Here is an 18,665-nt window from a genome sequence, read left to right on the forward strand (position 1 = left end):
GAAATTTCATTTTATGACTACTTCAATGATGCTAATAGATAATGCATTTTGAAGGCATAACTAGGACATTTTTCAAAACAATAAAACAGAAGTAATGTTTGGATGATGATTATCCAGATTTATAGAATATTACTCTGTCTTAACTCTTTTTCAGCTGAGAGAGGCAAAATGCGTAATTTTCCTTATTCAGCAGAAGAAACTCTGAAAAGCAAATTCTGTAATTTGGCTACAAATACTCAGTAGTACTTCAGTTATAATAGTATCAGTCTCTCAAGGAGCTTATATATATGTTTCAGATCAGTTTCTTGTTCTTACAAGAAAGAAGCAATTTAAATTTGTCCCTTTACACCTCAGTCACCTTCATTCCTAATGTCAGGAAGGATTAATAGTAGCAGAAAGATTTCTTTAACAAGATTTAAATTCAGGTTTCTGGGTATTGAAATGGAAATAAAAGGCAAGTAGACCTCTAGTTTATACTTCAAAACACTTTTTTTAACAGAATTCACCAGTCTATACATGTAGTTGTTGTCATAGGAATTGTACTGTCAAAACGTGGGTTCTTGGAGTCTGTAGAGTTACCCTTGCATGACTGTACACACTGAACTTAAGACATAGCCCACTGCCTCTCTGCTTTATATTCTCTTGATATTAAGTGTTTTAATATAAATGTAAAGGCTTTTGCTGGGTCTGTTTGCAGGTCAGTGCTTGGTGAATTCCACCATGAGCATAACACAATGTGATTGATGAATCTTTCTCGGGCCTGCTTCTTTGGTCCTATAGTATTTCTTACCCTAAGGTAATAAAAGGAAGTGACTTTCCAGCAGTCCTGAATCAAGCCATAGTCAAATGGATATCTCCACTAACACATAATTCTTCTAATTTCTAATATTTTTTCCTCTTCACACCAGTTCTTTTTATATCTGTAAGTAATATAGATATAAAAGTGTCAAAAGACACACACAAATCTTTATAGCCAATGAATCCTTAGTTCCTTTGTCGATGATCATAAGGGACAGGTAGCTATTCTCTCATCTTCCCTCTGAATATGATTTTCAAATATGTAAAAAACCGAAACAACAAAATAACAGTGTAAATCTCATAATCCCCCACATGTTAAAGATCTAGTGCTCAGCTCCTTCTTGATGTATTTTCTAGTCTTAAATGTACCAAGGAATGGATTGGCCATTACATTTTTCTGAACATAATGGAACTGGGGAACATATGCCTCAGAGAATAGCATAAAACCAATTTTATAGTTCAAAAGAAATTTTTTACATACTAAGAATGATGGTGACAGATGATTTTTTCCACCTTAATTAAAAAATAAAGTGCAGACAGAGGAAGAAACATATCACATTAGCAAATTGCCCCAGAATGCTGATATTGCTGTTCAACCATGTTGTACAAATAAATCACTGCAAATAACGTCAGCAACAATAAATCATTTAAAGTGTAACAGTCTTGAGAATGCAACTCCTACCTGTTTCTACATACAGACATTACACTGTTGCATCCCTGTGCACACTGTTCTGCACTGCTGGAAACCCAATGAACTGCTTCCACCTATCTTCTACTTGTCACATAATTGTTATTGAGACATAATATGCAGACTTCTATTGTCTGATTTTTAGCCTAGACCAGTATCAAAGGATTATGTATCCCATCCTCAAACCCTCAGCAATAGCAAAGTGAAACATTTTAAATGCATGTGTCCCATTGCATATAGGTATCAAACGGAAGAAGGTATTTGTCCAACTCTCCTATTCTTTTTGTTTATTCTAAAGGAAATATCATTAATAAAATAATGCAAACAGCAGGCAGTCCGTCACTCTCTTCTGCTGACTATGTACATAATTTTAAGAAGTCTTATTCTGTTTTTTGAAATCCATTTTCATTTAGGAGTAGGAAAGAATTGTGACATGATGCCTGAAGATTTTTAGCTTTTTCATATATTTGTAGCTTTCAGATTTTTAATATATAGCTGTATAGCTTGTAGCACTTTCTGACACTTTAGAATGGTAGTTATCCTTTCTCACACATTATGCCACACTCTTGAAATTCTGTTTGATTTTATTTTCAAGGGGAACAATTTCTAACAAGAACATCCTGTTTTGCAGCAGCAGTTGGGAGACATTACAAGATACAGGGCTAAGAACCCCAATGGAGCAGGTCGAAGGGTGGGTTACCAAGACAGCCTTGCTCCCTTTGGATGTACTTGCCAGATATACTAATAAGTTAAACTTACAAAAACTGGGAAAATTCAATTCTGTGTGTGCACATAAGTATATTTTGTGCACCTGAAAGCTTTAATTTAAAAACTGCCATTTTTGTTATCAATTTTAATATTATCTGGAAAGTTTTCCTTCTGATTCTTGGCAACAAAAGATCTGGATCTTGTAAAGTCATGAGATCTGGATTGTAAATCAGTGCAATTTTAGTCTTTCTTTGATGTTTTCTTTATAGATCATCCACTGTTATCCTCTGGAAAATATGTATTGCTTCTTTCTTCTTGCATTTGATAGAGGTGAAAATAGACTCTTCAGGATTGAAACTAGCTTGCTAAACTCCTAAAGGACTTTGTGGTTCTTCAGGAAAAGCCAAGCTGTAAAATACTTTATCAGTATTACCTACATCCTTCTTTTCATTCTCTTTTCCTACTCCTGAATTTTTATCCCTGCAGTCTCCTATAGGACATTTTCTCACTTATTGAAAGAGGAAAAGTAGCATGCAAATTACTTCAATAAACTTTATTGCTTCAATAAACTTATAAATTAAGTAAAATTTTCTTGTTGCAGGTTCTCCACTCTGGGGCAGCAGCATCAAAACAACAGGAACTGTATCAACTGGCTAAAAAAGTCATTACAATGATTTTAACAGTATTGAAACAGAGCATAAGAACATGGGAGATAGAATGGGTAATCAAATTATCAGAATTAAGTGTGATATTAATTATTAAATAGTTAAAATGATGGCATTTTGGTCATAAAAAGTCACCTTTTCACTACTACTGCTCTGGAAAACATAATTTGTTGTTAGAAGATATAGAATGTACATGTGCTGTGGTGCAGTGATTCAGATCTGCTTATAATCAGATTGCTGTCTGAACTGTTACATTATTATGTTTATACCTATCCAGTCATTTTCTCCTTGAAAAATCCAAGCAATTGCCTTTAACATATTTAATGTTAAATTATAGCTGCCTTCATGACAGTTATAATTTTATAGTATAGGAAAAAACACCATAATACATCCATATATGTATATATATATGTATTTCTAAACAGTTTCTAGTTTTCCCTTTGAAAAAGAAAAAGGCAAACAAGATATCCCAACCATTCATACCACTAAATTTATTTCGAACAATCTTCCTGAACTGATTAAATTGGGCTTTATGAAAATCTATGTCTCATTAAGCTTTGAATCACCTCCAATGGTTGTAAGTTCACTTTCATACTTAAGGAATAAGTGACTTTATTATATAGAGAAACTTATTAATGGAATCGGGCAGAACTCAGATCAGTTCTGTCCAAAGCCTTCTGCCTCTGAACCAAAACTGATCTCCTAACTTTTGTAGTAGTCTTCTCTACCAGAATCACCATTGAATTCAGCTAATTATGCCTAGTGTGGGGAGAATTGCATTTTCTGAAAACTCTCCTGTTTTCATCCTGGTTTTTTTACACCCTTTAAGATTTCATCACAATGGTCTTGGAGATAAAAAGCTAGAATCCAGAACCTTAGAAATAGATAATTTTTCATTCCTTTCTCCTTCTGTTTCCTCTTGTTTCAGCTTTCTGATCAGCATTGTATTTCTGGCTTCTTCTCCTTAGTTGCACAGATTAATGTGTGCATTCTCACTCTATACTTTTCTGTGATATGGAGATGTAATTAGAATTAATTAGGAATTTTCTAACTTAAACAAAATGGGCCTTCTGATATTTATCTAGCTGACATGTTAGTGAAATAGTATTTTTCCAGGCATCAGCTTAGTAAAACATTGGATCTAAACAGTGGACGGATTCTAATGGGAAGGTTAATATGAGCGGGTCAGTTCTGGGAGAGCCCTGCACCTCCGAGTTGGTAACTGCTGTATGTGACATCAGTCTTAAATCTGTGAACCTTGGGCTGCTGCTGTTTTACAAATTGTGTAACCATTGCCACAGAAAGCATTTGTGCAACACTTTAGTCGGTACTTTCCAACACAAGCTGAGAAAAATTGGATGTGATACCCTGAGCATCCATTTCTGTTAAACCTGGCAGGACAATGCTGTCTAGTTTAACCCCTAAACTAAGAGGTTTCTGCTAGCTATGCCTAATTGGTTGGGACATATCAGTAACAGGCTAGTAACTTGTCTTGAGGGAAGAGGAGCTTGCCCACTACAGAAACTTTTCATCATTGTCCTATTTGTCAGGCTGTAGACAAATAGTCATGTACAGCTGGTGCCTGAGAGGCAATAGTGCATGAGCCTGAGGGCCAACTCACTCCACATATTTTTAAAATTAATTAATCTCATGCTTCTCCCTCTTTTCTTGGTATCTCCTTTCACTTTGTTTCTCCTGAGCTGTCAGCTGGGGTAATATATGTAGACAATACTGTGGCTGTGAAACTACAGCACACATCCCTTAAGCAGAGCCCTGTCAGGGCTGCCCCCATCATCCATTGTTGTGTGCTGTCTTAATTGGGCAAGGTCAACCATCTTCTTCTCACTACGTTTCATAGTCCCTGAGGGGACAAACATCTCGTGTCATGGGTGTAGGGACATGTAACTTGCAGTTTCTACTGTAAGTTAGTGTATTATTTGAAAGAATTACTAGGATTTTTGAGAGGGTGAGGAAGATTTTTCAACAGTAGTAATATCTGAAAAATTTTGTGGGTTTTTTTCTGTTTTTGTTTTTGTGGGTTTTTTTAATACTTACAAGTTCCTTGGAAGAATTTACTACAGTTGGACCAGTAATGTATTTTTGGTCCTTTACGACATTTTAAATTACAAAAATCCCAACCAACCAACCAACCAACCAACCAACCAACCAACCAACCAACAAAAAAAATCCAAAACCCAGAAAAACTCACCAAAACTCCAACATCAACAACACAAGAAACCCAACCAAACAAAAAATGAGAGAAAATCTAGACTTATTTATCCATACACCTACTATACAGACATTGTCTAGAATTTGGGGAACGTGCAATCATTAAAATGCAATTAAAATCTAATAACAACACATTGTCAACAGACTGGAAGTAACTCCACTCTGGCAAATACAGCTTGTTAAAATGCTGCCCTAGAGAAAATTTTCTAATCCCCAAACTCTTAAATTTCATATCCTCAGATGAATGTCTTCAAGAAGACTGAGGAAGGAAACCTTAAAATGTGCTTCAGGGAAGTCAGCAGCAAAATTACTGGTCATGTATTGAGTAATGAAAAGACCATAGAAGAAAAAAAAGTTAATTGCATTTTTTCATTCCATAATGAAATCTACATGCATGGTCATCAATCAGTTGCACAAATAAAGAACACAGACTCCTATGCTGAGCAATGTCAGGGGCCATGGACATTCTATTTAATGATAACACGCATGTGAATTATCATTACTAGATATGAAAGCTTCAAAAGCAGTCTAGTAAAAGTGACAAAGTAGACGATGCAAGAGTCAAACACCTTTATAATGCTTCCAAGCAAATATGTGATGTGTGAAGAGATAAGATGACCCTATGAAGTTAACATAGAATTAGGTGAAGTTAACACAGAATTAGGACAGGAAAATAAAGGTTAAGATACTCTAAACCTGTCCTCTAATGCTTTTTATTCTCCCATTACTGAAAAGCAAAATTTAAGGTTTATTCAAGATATCCATAGAAGACAAATCATCACAAGATGATAATAAAGTCTAAGAGGCAAATTCAGGAACCCTTCAAATCATGATCTAACTCGTTAGTCTGGTACACAGAACTCTCTGAGGTTTTAAAATATTCTGCCTAGATAATTTATAAGTTATAGACGTGCAAAGTAGAGATGAGAAAGTTTTCATCTTGTATTCTATGTGACATAATAAGTGTTTATTAAATAAGCCTTTCCATCCTGTGTAGTAAGAAATTATTTTCTACTATTGTTACTTAAGTGGCCTATTTCTGATTCCCAGCACTAGGCTCCTACTAGGAATCACAACAAGTGCAGAACAGACTATGGCATGCAATTATGAGAAAAACAAACCAGAACTGAGTATTCTGTAGTGTCCATATAGATCCCCTTAGTGCAGTTCAACAGCTGCTGAAGTCTAGGAGACTAGGATTTGGCTTCCATTTTAACAGGAATATAAGATTTTAAGGCAAAGAAACAATAACAACAACAAAAACCCCCAACCCTCAAACATCAGTGTTCCTCTCAACCTCAGTTTTGTTAGTAGAAGAGGAAGTATACTGGAGCATTCAACAGTTCCACCTGCTCAGCAAGTCTAGCAGTTAGGAAGATATGATAATTGTCTACAGTGAATGTGAAATGTTCAACTTGCCAACATCAGCTTCATACTTATTGACTTCTACAATCTAAGAGAAGGTACTGAGTGATTAATAAGTTCTGTTTAGCTTATGGGAGAGTCATGGTTAGACGCATGCCCTGTCCAGCTGTTTTGGTAAACTGTGAGTTTCTAGTGCTTTGATAAGTGCCAGCAAAGCAATTCTGCCTTGGTCTCAAGGCAAAAGGATAGAAACCACTTTCACCAGCATACTGACGTCTCCTGGAAGCAAATTATTTAGCTTTCTACACTAAAGATGATTTGAAAATTCAGATTTGAAAAAAAAAAAAAACCAACCATACAGTAGAAATGAATCTGGATGTTACTTTACTGCTTAATGCATAATATTGTTTAATACAGTATAAGCCATGGTCAGGAAGAAACCTCGCCTCTACTGACAGGTTACATGATGAAGTGCATCCACTCATGCCTAGAGAGGGCTGGAGCATCAGAAATCTAAGATATTGAAGGCTTCCTGTGATTTTGAAGAAGCTGGTAATAGCTAGATTTACATATAGGACAGAAGGTTTCTGATGTTGTGGACTGAAATGCCACTCTTGGGTGTCTGGATCCTGGGACTTAATTTTAAAATAACAACACAACGTTAAAAAACCTTGCGACCTTCAGCTACATATAGACAGACATCTGAGAATTGTATTCCCAAAATCAGCTTAGTAAATTGAGATCCAGAGGGTGCATGGGCCCCTTCAGAACAGAATTTGCTGTGTCCTGCATGTAGCTACCTGAGCCAATTGCCTGTAAACAAGGTAATGAGCACACTAAGAGCAGTCCAGCCCAAATATAACCATCTTATCATCATAACTAATTTGCCTGGAGAAATTTACTAACCATCCTCTACCTGAATTAGGTGATTTACAGCCTGTCTTATTATGTTTATATATAATTTGTGCTGTGTTCAAACCAGGGGAGTTCTAAGGCTATGTTTCACTTCAGTTGGACTTGGTTTCCAACCAGTAGTGAAGCTGCAATCCAGAACTTCAGATTTAACGCAAATGCAGCTTTCATGTTCCTTTAGCAGACCCTGAACAGTAAGAAGTGATAGGTTTGTGTTTACTTCCAAGGTGGATGTCCAAATATGTCTGAAGTATGCCATAAATAGGAGCTTAGAATGACTTAAAGAAACTTTATCTTGTGTGAGTTTCTCCAATTAATATGAGGACCAAGAAAACTGTGCAGGCAACAGAAGAACAGGACAAAAGTTTCTAGTGCACAGGAGCAGAATTTTTTAGCGGCTTGTCTGTTTAGCAGCACAGTATGCAGACATCCAGACAAGGATGGGAAGGACTGTGATCCCCATGGCACTAATCACCTTTGATGAAACTTTTCTTATGAAAAGTACAGTTTTATAACAGTGAAGGGGAGGTATAAAAGATGCAGCCTACAGCACAGTTTCCAAACTTTGTAAGATCAGCTTTACCCTTTAGAAAGAGATTAAAAAAAAAGTTAGAGTTTAACATCTGTACAGATGTCACATGCTGCAGATAGATTATATAGCAGAGCTCCCTCCAGACGGCAGCATCCCTCTGAGGCAGGATGGAGCACACATCTGCCTTCCCCTGTGTGCATCAGAGCTCTACTCATTCTAACAATGGGAATCGTCATTCTCCATTAAGCTCATACTGAAAGCCTTGAATAAGAGCCTTAAAAAGCTCAGCTGAAAGTATTAATTCTGAGGGAAACATGTAAATCTGGATGAAAACTTCCATTCATTTTTAATCTTGCTATGGTAAACCTTGTAATTAAGATGATTAAATGGCTGAATAAAACCCTATATTTACATCATTTAGAATACCACAATGAAAAACCATAATCCTGTTTGTGGAAAGAAAGCAGTAGAGGCATTTTAAATCAGAAACATCAAACAAAGCTTGTTATTTAAGCAGTCAATAACTAATGTAACTCTTGCTTAGCAAGGACAACTAAGAGTTAACTGACTAGGAAATGCCTCTTGGAGAAAAGAAATAATTGGGAAGAATCAGATATTGTGTTTATGGAAGAAAAATAAAAGATAAATTGTTATGTTTATGAATGATCAAGTTATCCACATTTAATATATTTCACAGGGGACAAATTAAGGATTAGCAACAAAAACAGTGCTAGTGGGAAAGCTTCTGGAGTAGGCACATCAAAATGATACAGCACTCCCAAGGAAGAAAGAGGCAGCATTTTTTATGAGCAATGGTCCAGGAAAAGCAGGAGGTGACAATCTCTTGGCGGCTGTTTGACGTAAAGAATCGGCAGAAAAATCTTATCATTGAAAATATTTTCCTTCCCCATTTTGAAGGAGTGGATAATGTCTCTCCAAAAAGTCTCCCTTAGTTTCGTTGCCTTGCTATTACTCAGCAAAGATGACAATAACTCAAAAAACTCATTTATTAAACTGAAGAGATAATTCTCTCATCTGAATCTGCATGGCAGCATTTAGAATCTATTTCAGGTGTGCTTGCCACCCCACATTCCCCCACGTTTTCCCTGTAAAATATTTGGACAACAAACTAATGAAAGCCTATATGAATAATATAAATACATCACAAGTTTGTGTGTGTTTGTATGTTTAATGCATTACCTCTTGATAATATATCACAGCATAAATAAACAGAAATCAAATCTATATGCATGTGAAACTGCCTCTCTGATTAAAATCTTGTCAAAAGAAATTAGGGTAGTACTTTTTTTCAGTCAGTGATGCTTTGTAAAGGCTTTCAGACTTTTTTTCTAAAATTGTATTCTGTAAGAATAGAATGTAGGTACTATTTAATCAAAAGTATTTACTTTATCTTCCATTTGAAAACATGTTAATAAAACTATATCTCTCTCAATACAGTATTCTTTTGCTAGGTTATCTTTCTTTTCCCGCAGTGTCTAAAAGTGCTCAAGCTGAAGTTCTTGGGCAAGCTCATATGCAGCTATTGACTGGAGAGATTGAGGAATGGGATTCTGTTGAAGGACAAATTGCTTACGAGGTTGTGGAGAATTATTAGGCTTGATATTGTATCATGGATTTATCTCCTGTGATAAGTAATTGAAAATTATTTCTAAAGGTGCTGATCAATGTGAACAAGTCAATATGGCAAAGCTTGCAGTGTTCATCCACAAAAAATTCTCTATCATCAAAAACACTCCCATAACTCATGGTCTTGTTAATTTGAGATGTTCACACATTGCAAACATGCTCTGAATAGTCTTTAGATTAGATGTGTCCACTATAACATCTTAGGATCCACTTGAAAGTTTGTCTTCTGGGTGATTTCATTGTTCAAAATTTCTTAGGGCTATTTAGAAGATAATACCACCTTTGCAAATCAGACACAGAAACTAAAATGGAGTATTGAAAAACGGAATACTTAAAAAAAATTTTAGATGTTCCTGCACACAAATACTTGAAGTACCTCTGCATGGCAAAAGACCTTTTTACCTGGACATTTCATATTTGTTGTTAATGTCAGAATTAAATTCATACAGTTCACTCTGAAATTTCAGGTTTTGTCCAGAATTATTTTTTACAAGTGGACTCTGATCTGGCAGTCAGCTTTCATTAATGTCTTGTATTTTATTGCCAGTGCTTTGTAAAATGATTTATTTTTGAAACTTCACCAGGCCTGTAGAGGTAGCTTTCCCCATTTCAGGACGACTCCAGCCATTGTATTAATGCCACTTGCATTATTATTATTACTGTACCACAAGAACTTACTGGTCCCCAGTAAGTTGCAAAGAAGAAGCTAAAGCAAATTTCCTGTGATAGAATCACAGATTTATTTAGGTTGGAAAAGACCTCTAATATCATTAAGTCCAAGCAGTAAACCAGCACTAGTTCCACAATAAACCATGTCCTTAATAGCCACATCTACACACTTTTCAAATACCTCCAGGAATTGTGACTCTACCACTTCCCTGAGCAGCCTATTCCAGGGCTTGACAACCCTTTGGATGAAGAACTGAATTACTTGCATTATGTAATAAACAAAAGGAAGGGAGGCCAAGACTCCTTCCCATTGATAGGAGCTTGTGTTTACATGTGCATATCAGTGCAATTTTTCAGCTTTTGTTGATTACTTCATCACTCTGTAGAACCTTTTCTGGCTTAGCAATGGTGAAAAAATTATGCCAACAGAGGATAAAAATATTTTTCTAGAAGTAATTTTCCTGTTGGCATAGCCTACTGGTACTCAAACAATATGAACTAAAATGACTGAATGCTGTTTCTGAGCACTGTAGTTTGCACAGCAGGAGTTTTGCTGTCCCAGTGATGAAAATGAAAGATACTGGTTTTCACCATCAAAGGCAATATCTGTGTAACAGTAGTGTTAAAATCTGACTAAATAAAACTCAGCAGCATAATTTCAGGAAAAAAATTCTAAATATTTTGATGATGCATTAAGGTGTATTTTGTGGAATGGTAGCTGTTAAAAGGTGTATGACAGTTTCACTCTTGATTAATGTCCATCTATCTTTTCAATCTCAGCTTGTTTGGGGAAATGAAATTCAGCTGCACTCCTGAAACCACCACTCACTTTTTCTGTCTACATCTTTTCCCTCTCAGTTTACTTATCACTATCAAGCCTTAACATCATGTACTCAATTGCATCATATAGATTGCAGTGTCAAACTCAGAAGGAGATTGTAGAGGCAACCACAAGACAATCTGCTCAGAAGAGAGAAAAGCAGAGATATGGCATTGATAACTGTAATACAGTAATGACAATCCTTGCAGTATAAATAGATACTGAACACATTTCTCTAACAGAAACTCAGAGGAGACTTTATTTTCTGCAGATCTGCCATCTGCAATGTTACTTTTCTTCAGACCTAAAATTTGGAGTAGAAAAATCCCCTCAGTACAGACCTCATTTCCCACAGAAGAAAAGGATAGGCTATACTGCATCTGCTGAAAAACAAGTTATTCTGTCTAGCATGGTGTCTCCAGGTGTTGTATGGCATGGAAATATAAGGATGTACCCAGCTGTCTACAGATTTTTGCAGGAGCGTCAATTTGAAAAGCAAAAAAGTAACCTCTCTGGAATACCTATGTTTTCATGTGGGAATCCACAGGCATTTCATAGAAGTTATGGTAATTCTGACTTTTAGTAATGATGCAGTTTTATGAAACTAAGTTATACTGTGAAAGGAAGTAACCTAAATCATGTCTGTACTACTGAAAAGAAAATAAAATTTATATTCAACAAAAGTATCATGACATTGGAATTTGGAGCAATTTCTGAAGGCTTCTAAACACTATAAGCAATCTTTTGTGACCTCAAGGCAGCCATATTCACGGTTGATGGCATGGAGACTATTGTTACATTCATGTTTTGTACCAGGAATTAGACACTTTCTAATAGAAACTCTGCTGTTATTCATTGACATTTGCAATATGTGAGCTTAAATTAGTCCTTGGTATTCCAAGAACCGTCAGAAGGATGGTGGATATCTCATCTTTGAAGTTCCACAATCAAATATATACTGTATCTAAAATCCTGGGCACCCAAAAATGAGGAAACTGTAAAGGAGGAACATGAATACAGGCTGCAGCCTACTATACCTGGAGAATGAAGTGGAGGGGAGCACATCAGAACAACTCCTTGGCCTTCACGTACAGATACAGCACTTCTTGTCCGACCACTAAAATTCCCCAGATCTATCAAAAGAACAGAACATTAATGTTACATACCAAAGATTTTAAATTTTTTGGCTACCGTGACTTCCATTTTATTTCTTTTTTTAAAGCTGGCTGTTCTTTTTTCATACCTTGATCTATAATAGGAGCGCCTGAAAAATAAATTTATTTCCTTTACAAAAAATTCCATGTTGCATCAGCACTTTATTCCTTTTTTAGTGCACTTGCATACAGTATGAAAAAAAAGCAGCAGACTATATATATATATATATCTCCTGTTTGATTTTGTCTCTTGGTAGAAGGGATTCATACACAGTGAAAAAGAAGAAATAAAACTGGAGGGAGCACCCCAGCTAACATCCAGAATGATGATACTGCAGAACCCTACTTGGACGTTGCACACAGGACATGGTGATGACAGAAAGGAAAATCAACACATTGGTTCTAAAACTATAGAACATTGCTACTCTATAGCATATTTACTCTTTCAAATAATTATCTTCTGATTTTCCTGATGCTGTAAGTCCAAACCAGTTGTGAGTAAACGTGTTTTCCCCCCAAAAGTTTCCCTCCATCAGGGCAATAAGAGGCATTTCACTATTGGAATAAAAATTTTGAATAAAGTTGCAGGGCACTGCTATGAACGGTTCATTGTGATTATTTAAAGCCTCTCAACCAGAAGATCCTATTATTCCATTTACCACACAGAACACTCAACATGGATTCATATTTGTTGTGGATAATAATGCTCTAGCATTTATATCTGTAGTAAAGAGATATGAGAGTTCAGTTCTGCCATCAGACTGCTGGTGTCTTCATCCATTCCTCAGAGCCAGTTATGGTGTTTAAAACCTCTGTTTTCTCAGGGGTATTCTAGAGAATTTTCCATGTTATGTGGATCAAGGTGAAGAGAGCAACAACAAGAGATCTTTGAAAAGGATACAGAAGCTTCAGCAAGCGTTAAAGGAGGATCAGAAATATGAATAGTGGGAGCTTCTCTCACTGACAATGAATAGTGGGAGCTTCTCTCACTGACAATGAGTGACTTGTAGCCCTACTTCCTAATTTCTGCATACAGCCCAGAGTGCCGGGATGAGCCAGACAACACCAGTTTAAACAGGTGGAGCAGAATTATTTCTATCTTAACTGCATTTAGTTGGTATTTCTCTATCAGATGCTGAAATTCCTCATCTTGTTTCAGACCTAGTAGAGCATAAAAATGAAGTCCAATGATTTTCAAAAGTAATTTGAGTTGATTTTTTTTCACATTTCTAAAATGTGTTTTGGGCACAGGCAGTAGTTTAAAATTTAAGTGCATTAAAATTTGTGCTGTCATTTGCCAAAATAAGTTAGTGTTTTGATTTCAACAATAGGTATCGTGCTTGAATAGAAAAAAGGTATGTAGGATCCAGTAGATTTTTTTTTCATTAAATTTACGCTGCAAAACTTTGAAAACTTTTGCTAGTCAATAGATAATTAAAAATTTAAATATTGTATTGCATATTAAAACAAGCACGCCATGGATTATAATACATTCTGGTGTAATTTCTCATAAAAGTGTCTCCTAATGCATATTACCTGACAGCATATTCTGCAGAAAAGTAATTATTATTTTGTGTCCAGAAAATAGTGGGCTGGTACATCCCTGCATGAAAAGAGTGGATGGGAGAACATCTTGTAATTGAAATTTTCTTAGTTAAGTCCTCAGGTGATTAAATGTTATTTTCTATTAGTTATAGCAACCTTTAAATATATTTTCTTCCATTTCCTGCTTTGAATATGCATTGGGATGGAAAAATATACTTTTTTTTTCACCAAATGAAAATCAAAGATATTCTTTCTTATTTTAAAATAAAAGTACTACATATGACTCAAATTTCTATTTCAAAACAATTATTTTCAAATTAAAGGAGGAGAGTATCAAAGAGCTTTGAATTTCAGCTTTTTTTGGCTATCTATTGGTTCTGAACTGGATTTCTTGTTACCATATGACAGAAAAAGGATTAGCAGGTACAAAAGAAGGGATTTAGTTCTAAAACAAATAAATGTAGAGAAGCTTAAAAGGAAGGAAAGGTGAAGGATCATGCTTGCAGTTCCCCCACATTAAAGTAATAAACACAATAAGGAAAAATCAAATGAATGGAAAATTTAATTACTTTCCTGTAAATCTCAGCCATTTCATATCTATGCACACTGGAAAAAAAAAAAGGCAGCTACAGAAAATTTGTACAGCCACCTTTCATTTAAAACTCTAAAGAGGTAGAAAATAAAAGAAATGGTGGACAGAACCCAGCTTTAGAGGTGAGAACTGTAACTTCTCACACAGCGACACCAGCCTTTGGTTCACTGCTCTTGCTGCAGTATAAACCTGCAACATGTGTGACATGTCAGAATACCCCACACAGAATGAGTCTGTCCTTCATCTTATTATGATGTCTATAGCTGATTGATAAGAAAATGCCTTCCATGCTCCATAGGTGTTCATCTTGTTCCCTGAAAGATTAATTTACTCATATCTCAGTGCTAGTGGCAAAGATGATAACATATACTATGTTATTTTCAAAGCATTTCCTGAGGTTCAGCTACATAACTCCCATACTTTTTAACACAAGAAACAGCACTGACCACTTTGAAAAAATGTATTTAAGTGCCAGCCACCATGTCTAGTGTAACTTACTATTAACAATATATATGCAAACCACACATTTAGATGGAGGGCGTGGCAGGAGTAACCAAATTTCCTTCACTGCTGAGAAATTATTCAATTAAAAAAAAAATATATAGTGTCACTAGTGTATTACCTGTGAGACAGGAGTGGTCTCCACTGTAAAAGGGAAATAGTAAAGAAATTCCAGAGCTACTGATGATGCCAGACATTAAATCCAATGGCTTTGGTGTAGTACTTTCTGGATGTCAAATTTACACTGCAATTGTATTTACATTAGCTCAGTGTAGTATTTGGTCTTTTAGAAAAGTTGACCTTTGGAAAACCATTTATCTATCTGATCCAAAGGAGCTGCCAGGTAGTGCTGCTCTCTCCACAGTGACTATTCCCATTTTTTGGAAATGAGCTAAATCATGGGTTTCTCTCAGCACATATACCTATGTATTGATATGCATTGTGGAACAATGACACCACCACAAGACTATCAGTTTTAAAAAGACTCAGTAGAAAAGGAAACACTTCCACAGAAAGTGAAAGGAGTAAAGAGAAATAAATGAGGAAAACCTCAAGGCAGTTGAAGCAAGAAAAAACCTTTGAAGGTCTAACAACAAAATAAACATTTAAATAAAAGGGGGAAAGTTCTGCCATTGACAGAAGGACTTTTACAAAAGTTGGATCAGTTTTTAGCACTTAATCGCCTTCCAAGTCACCTTCACTGCAGTTTGCATTTTAGGTATCTGCAGGAGGCATCATTGATTCACTGTGCTCATCAGCTTGCTGCAGCTAATGGGGGCAACAGGTTTTTGTGACCCAGTCAACAGTCAAGGGGTAACTGCTATGAAATTAGGATCAAATTAAAGATGAAAAACAGATCTTGTTTTTATTGTAGGCAATTATTGCTTGGTAACCTAACATGGAAGCTGTAAAAGTCTCTGTATTTCATTATCAGTGACTTAAACCAGTCAATTTAGTTTTAAAGTAGAAATTAGATTGGTGCAGAACAATGTCCTCTGCCAGCTCAGTTCTCTAAGTTTAAGCTGTTTTATATGCAAATTTATTATGGAGTTTAAAATGGACATAATATGATATGTATTAAAATGTTTAAAGACATATCCTGAAGATACCTGAAGACAAGTATAAAGCAGGCAATATTCTTTCCAATAAGGTAAAAATAGCTCTACACAAGGAGAGATTCTTCTGTCAGGCCAAGGACAAACTTATTTATTGCATTGTCACAAAGAGAGGGTAGCCTTCCTCTCCTTGGATTTGAAAGACAGGACTAAGAAATAGACCTTGAGCTGGAATTGTAGCTCTTTAAAAAAGGTAAGATTTACAGGGAAAAGAATTCCATCAAAACATGTTTTTCAAAATTCCATTATAACCTAAATCAAAAACATGGTTTGACTGTACACTCTAAACAATGGAAAATATAAATGTTCTGTTTAATAACCCACAAACTATAGAAGAATGAAAGGTAGGTACTGAAAAGATATCATTTGTGATTGTATAGGAAAGTTTTACATTGGATGAATTAAACACAATACCCAGAATATCCAACAGTCCAAGAAAATTAATAGTTTATTTTATATTGACATACACCTATTTTGTCGGAATACCAGATTAACTAGAGCTGTATTAGTAGGGTCACTCATTCGACCTAAGTGTAACTTTTAATACTGAAATTATTCATTAGAAAAAGTGTGAAAGGAATTTTGGGAAAAAAGATTTCTACCATCACAGAAACATCATCTCACCATTGATAATGGGAGAAGCATACATCTTGAACTTTCAAAAATCACATTACCATATGACTTTTAGGTGACAAAATACAGGCAACAGTCAAACACTTTAGAATGTATCATGCTTATTATCATTGGGGCTGTTATTATTTATCATCAAAAAGGTTTTAATTCTTCATGGATCATCAAACTGACATGATGTGAAAAAGGTTATTTTTTTTTCTCAGAGAAGTTACTATGCAAAAACAGAAATAGAGAGAGCATAGAAAAACAATGAAGCAGTCCAAGTCTGCATGACAACAACCCTCTCTCTGTGTACATCTGCAGAGCCATTAAAGTGTTTTAAGGAAAGGGGGTCGATACACAGATTTTTTCAGCGAGTGCTGACAAAAGGTGACAAGGAACTCTGGAGAATGTTTAAAGATTCCTCTCTGAAAATGTGAAAAACAGAGAAAGAACACACAAGATACTGTACTTATATTTAAACTAGCATCTTCAGAATCTTTCTCAGATATTACAAGATATTTTTTCTCAGAAAAAAAAAAAAAGAAGGATCTTTGAATAATGGTGCTCCACAGATGTGTTCTTGCAAAAACAAAGCACTTTTTTATGTACATGTATCAGCATGAAATTTAAGGTATATGCAATTGATTCATTACCCCTGAACTAAATTTTCACTATGAAAGGCAGATAAATAGTCAAATAAACAAACATTTTTCTGTCCTTAATGACATATTTCTATTTATATATTGTTTTATAAATGATAACAATTTAAAAATACCTGGTTTACTGTTTATTGTTCTTCATTTAGTTGTATGTCATGGCTATGTCTAGCTGTTTTACCTTGTAAGTAGAAACATTTTTTAATGCTTTCTACATTTCCTATCACAGTGAAGTCATGAATCCATAAATGTGGCAAATACATTCTATCATAATACAATACATTAGAGAGATAATTAACTAACCTAGTGTCCTGGTTTTGTCTGAAATAGAGTTAATTTTCTTCTTAGTAGCTGGTGCCGTGCTGTGTTTTGGATTTATGTGAATAATGCTGACAAAACATTGATGTGCTCATTGTCGCTGAGCAGTGATTATCTGAAATCATGGACTTTTGAGTGCTTCATGCTCTGCCAGCGAGGAGGGCACAAGAAGCAGGGAGGCAGCATGGCTGGGGCAGCTGACCCGAACTGGCCAGAGGGATATTCCGTAGCACAGAGCATCCTGCCCAGTGCATGAACTGGGGAGAGCTGGTCGGGAGGCACCGATCGCTGCTGGGGGACGGGCTGGGCAGCAGTCAGGGGGTGGTGAATAACTGCACTGGGCATCTCTTGTCTCTCTGGAGTTTTGTTCCTTTCACTTTCTGTTTTCTCTTTTTTAATTACAATTGGTATTACTATTGTTAGCATTATAAGTATTCTTTTTGTTGTTATTATTATATTGTACTGTATTTCAGTTGTTAATATATATAACTATTCCCTAAATTGATTAATAGAATTGTGCATTAAATCTAGTGCAATTATTTTTCTTTTTAAATTTTTTCCCAAAATGGGTGGTTTCTATTTATTAATTATTATTATTAATTTAAAAAAAATTAAACTTTATGATGCAAAAATAGACTAGTTCACTATTTACTATGCCATACATTTTAAAAGAGAATACTACATTTCAATTAAAATATTCACTACTTGTGATCCTACACAGATTTTGTATAAATTATGAATTGATATGCTTCTTCCACTGTTTTGTCTTGTCTAACTACTTATTTTTTCTATAATCTAATTTGCATTAAGAGATACCCCAGGAAGGTTGAGGAAATTCATAGTGCTGAAGAATTTTTCCTTTTGTTAAGCCTAATTTCAATAACATCAATTAATACCATCAGTATCATCAGTAAAGCTTAATTCTACTCCGAGCCTTGAGAAAAAAAGGGAATTCGTAGGTACCAAAATCTCCCTGAAATTCAGTAGGATTTCTGCATTCATAATCCTGAAGTACTGGATCAAAGTGAATTTAGAAGAAATATTTACATACAGAATAAAATAACATGATCATGTTGAAAACTACAGAGTTACTATATGATTCAACTTGGCATGTTAGGTTCACAATAATTAGGATG

General features: G+C 35.3%; 1 protein-coding gene across 3 annotated transcripts in view; it reads right to left on the reverse strand.

Moving 5' to 3' along the window:
* Window positions 1–18,665, reverse strand: part of CNTN5 (contactin 5) — a 606,644-nt gene that overhangs the window by 169,262 nt on the left and 418,717 nt on the right. For all 3 annotated transcript variants that reach the window (XM_036405727.2, XM_036405801.2, XM_036405641.2), the window contains one exon: window positions 12,071–12,166. In XM_036405727.2, coding sequence (XP_036261620.1) covers window positions 12,071–12,166 — 96 coding nt within the window. The remainder of the gene's footprint in view (window positions 1–12,070; window positions 12,167–18,665) is intronic.

Source organism: Molothrus ater, chromosome 2 (genome assembly GCF_012460135.2).
Source record: "Molothrus ater isolate BHLD 08-10-18 breed brown headed cowbird chromosome 2, BPBGC_Mater_1.1, whole genome shotgun sequence".
In the NCBI taxonomy this organism is placed as follows: domain Eukaryota; kingdom Metazoa; phylum Chordata; class Aves; order Passeriformes; family Icteridae; genus Molothrus; species Molothrus ater.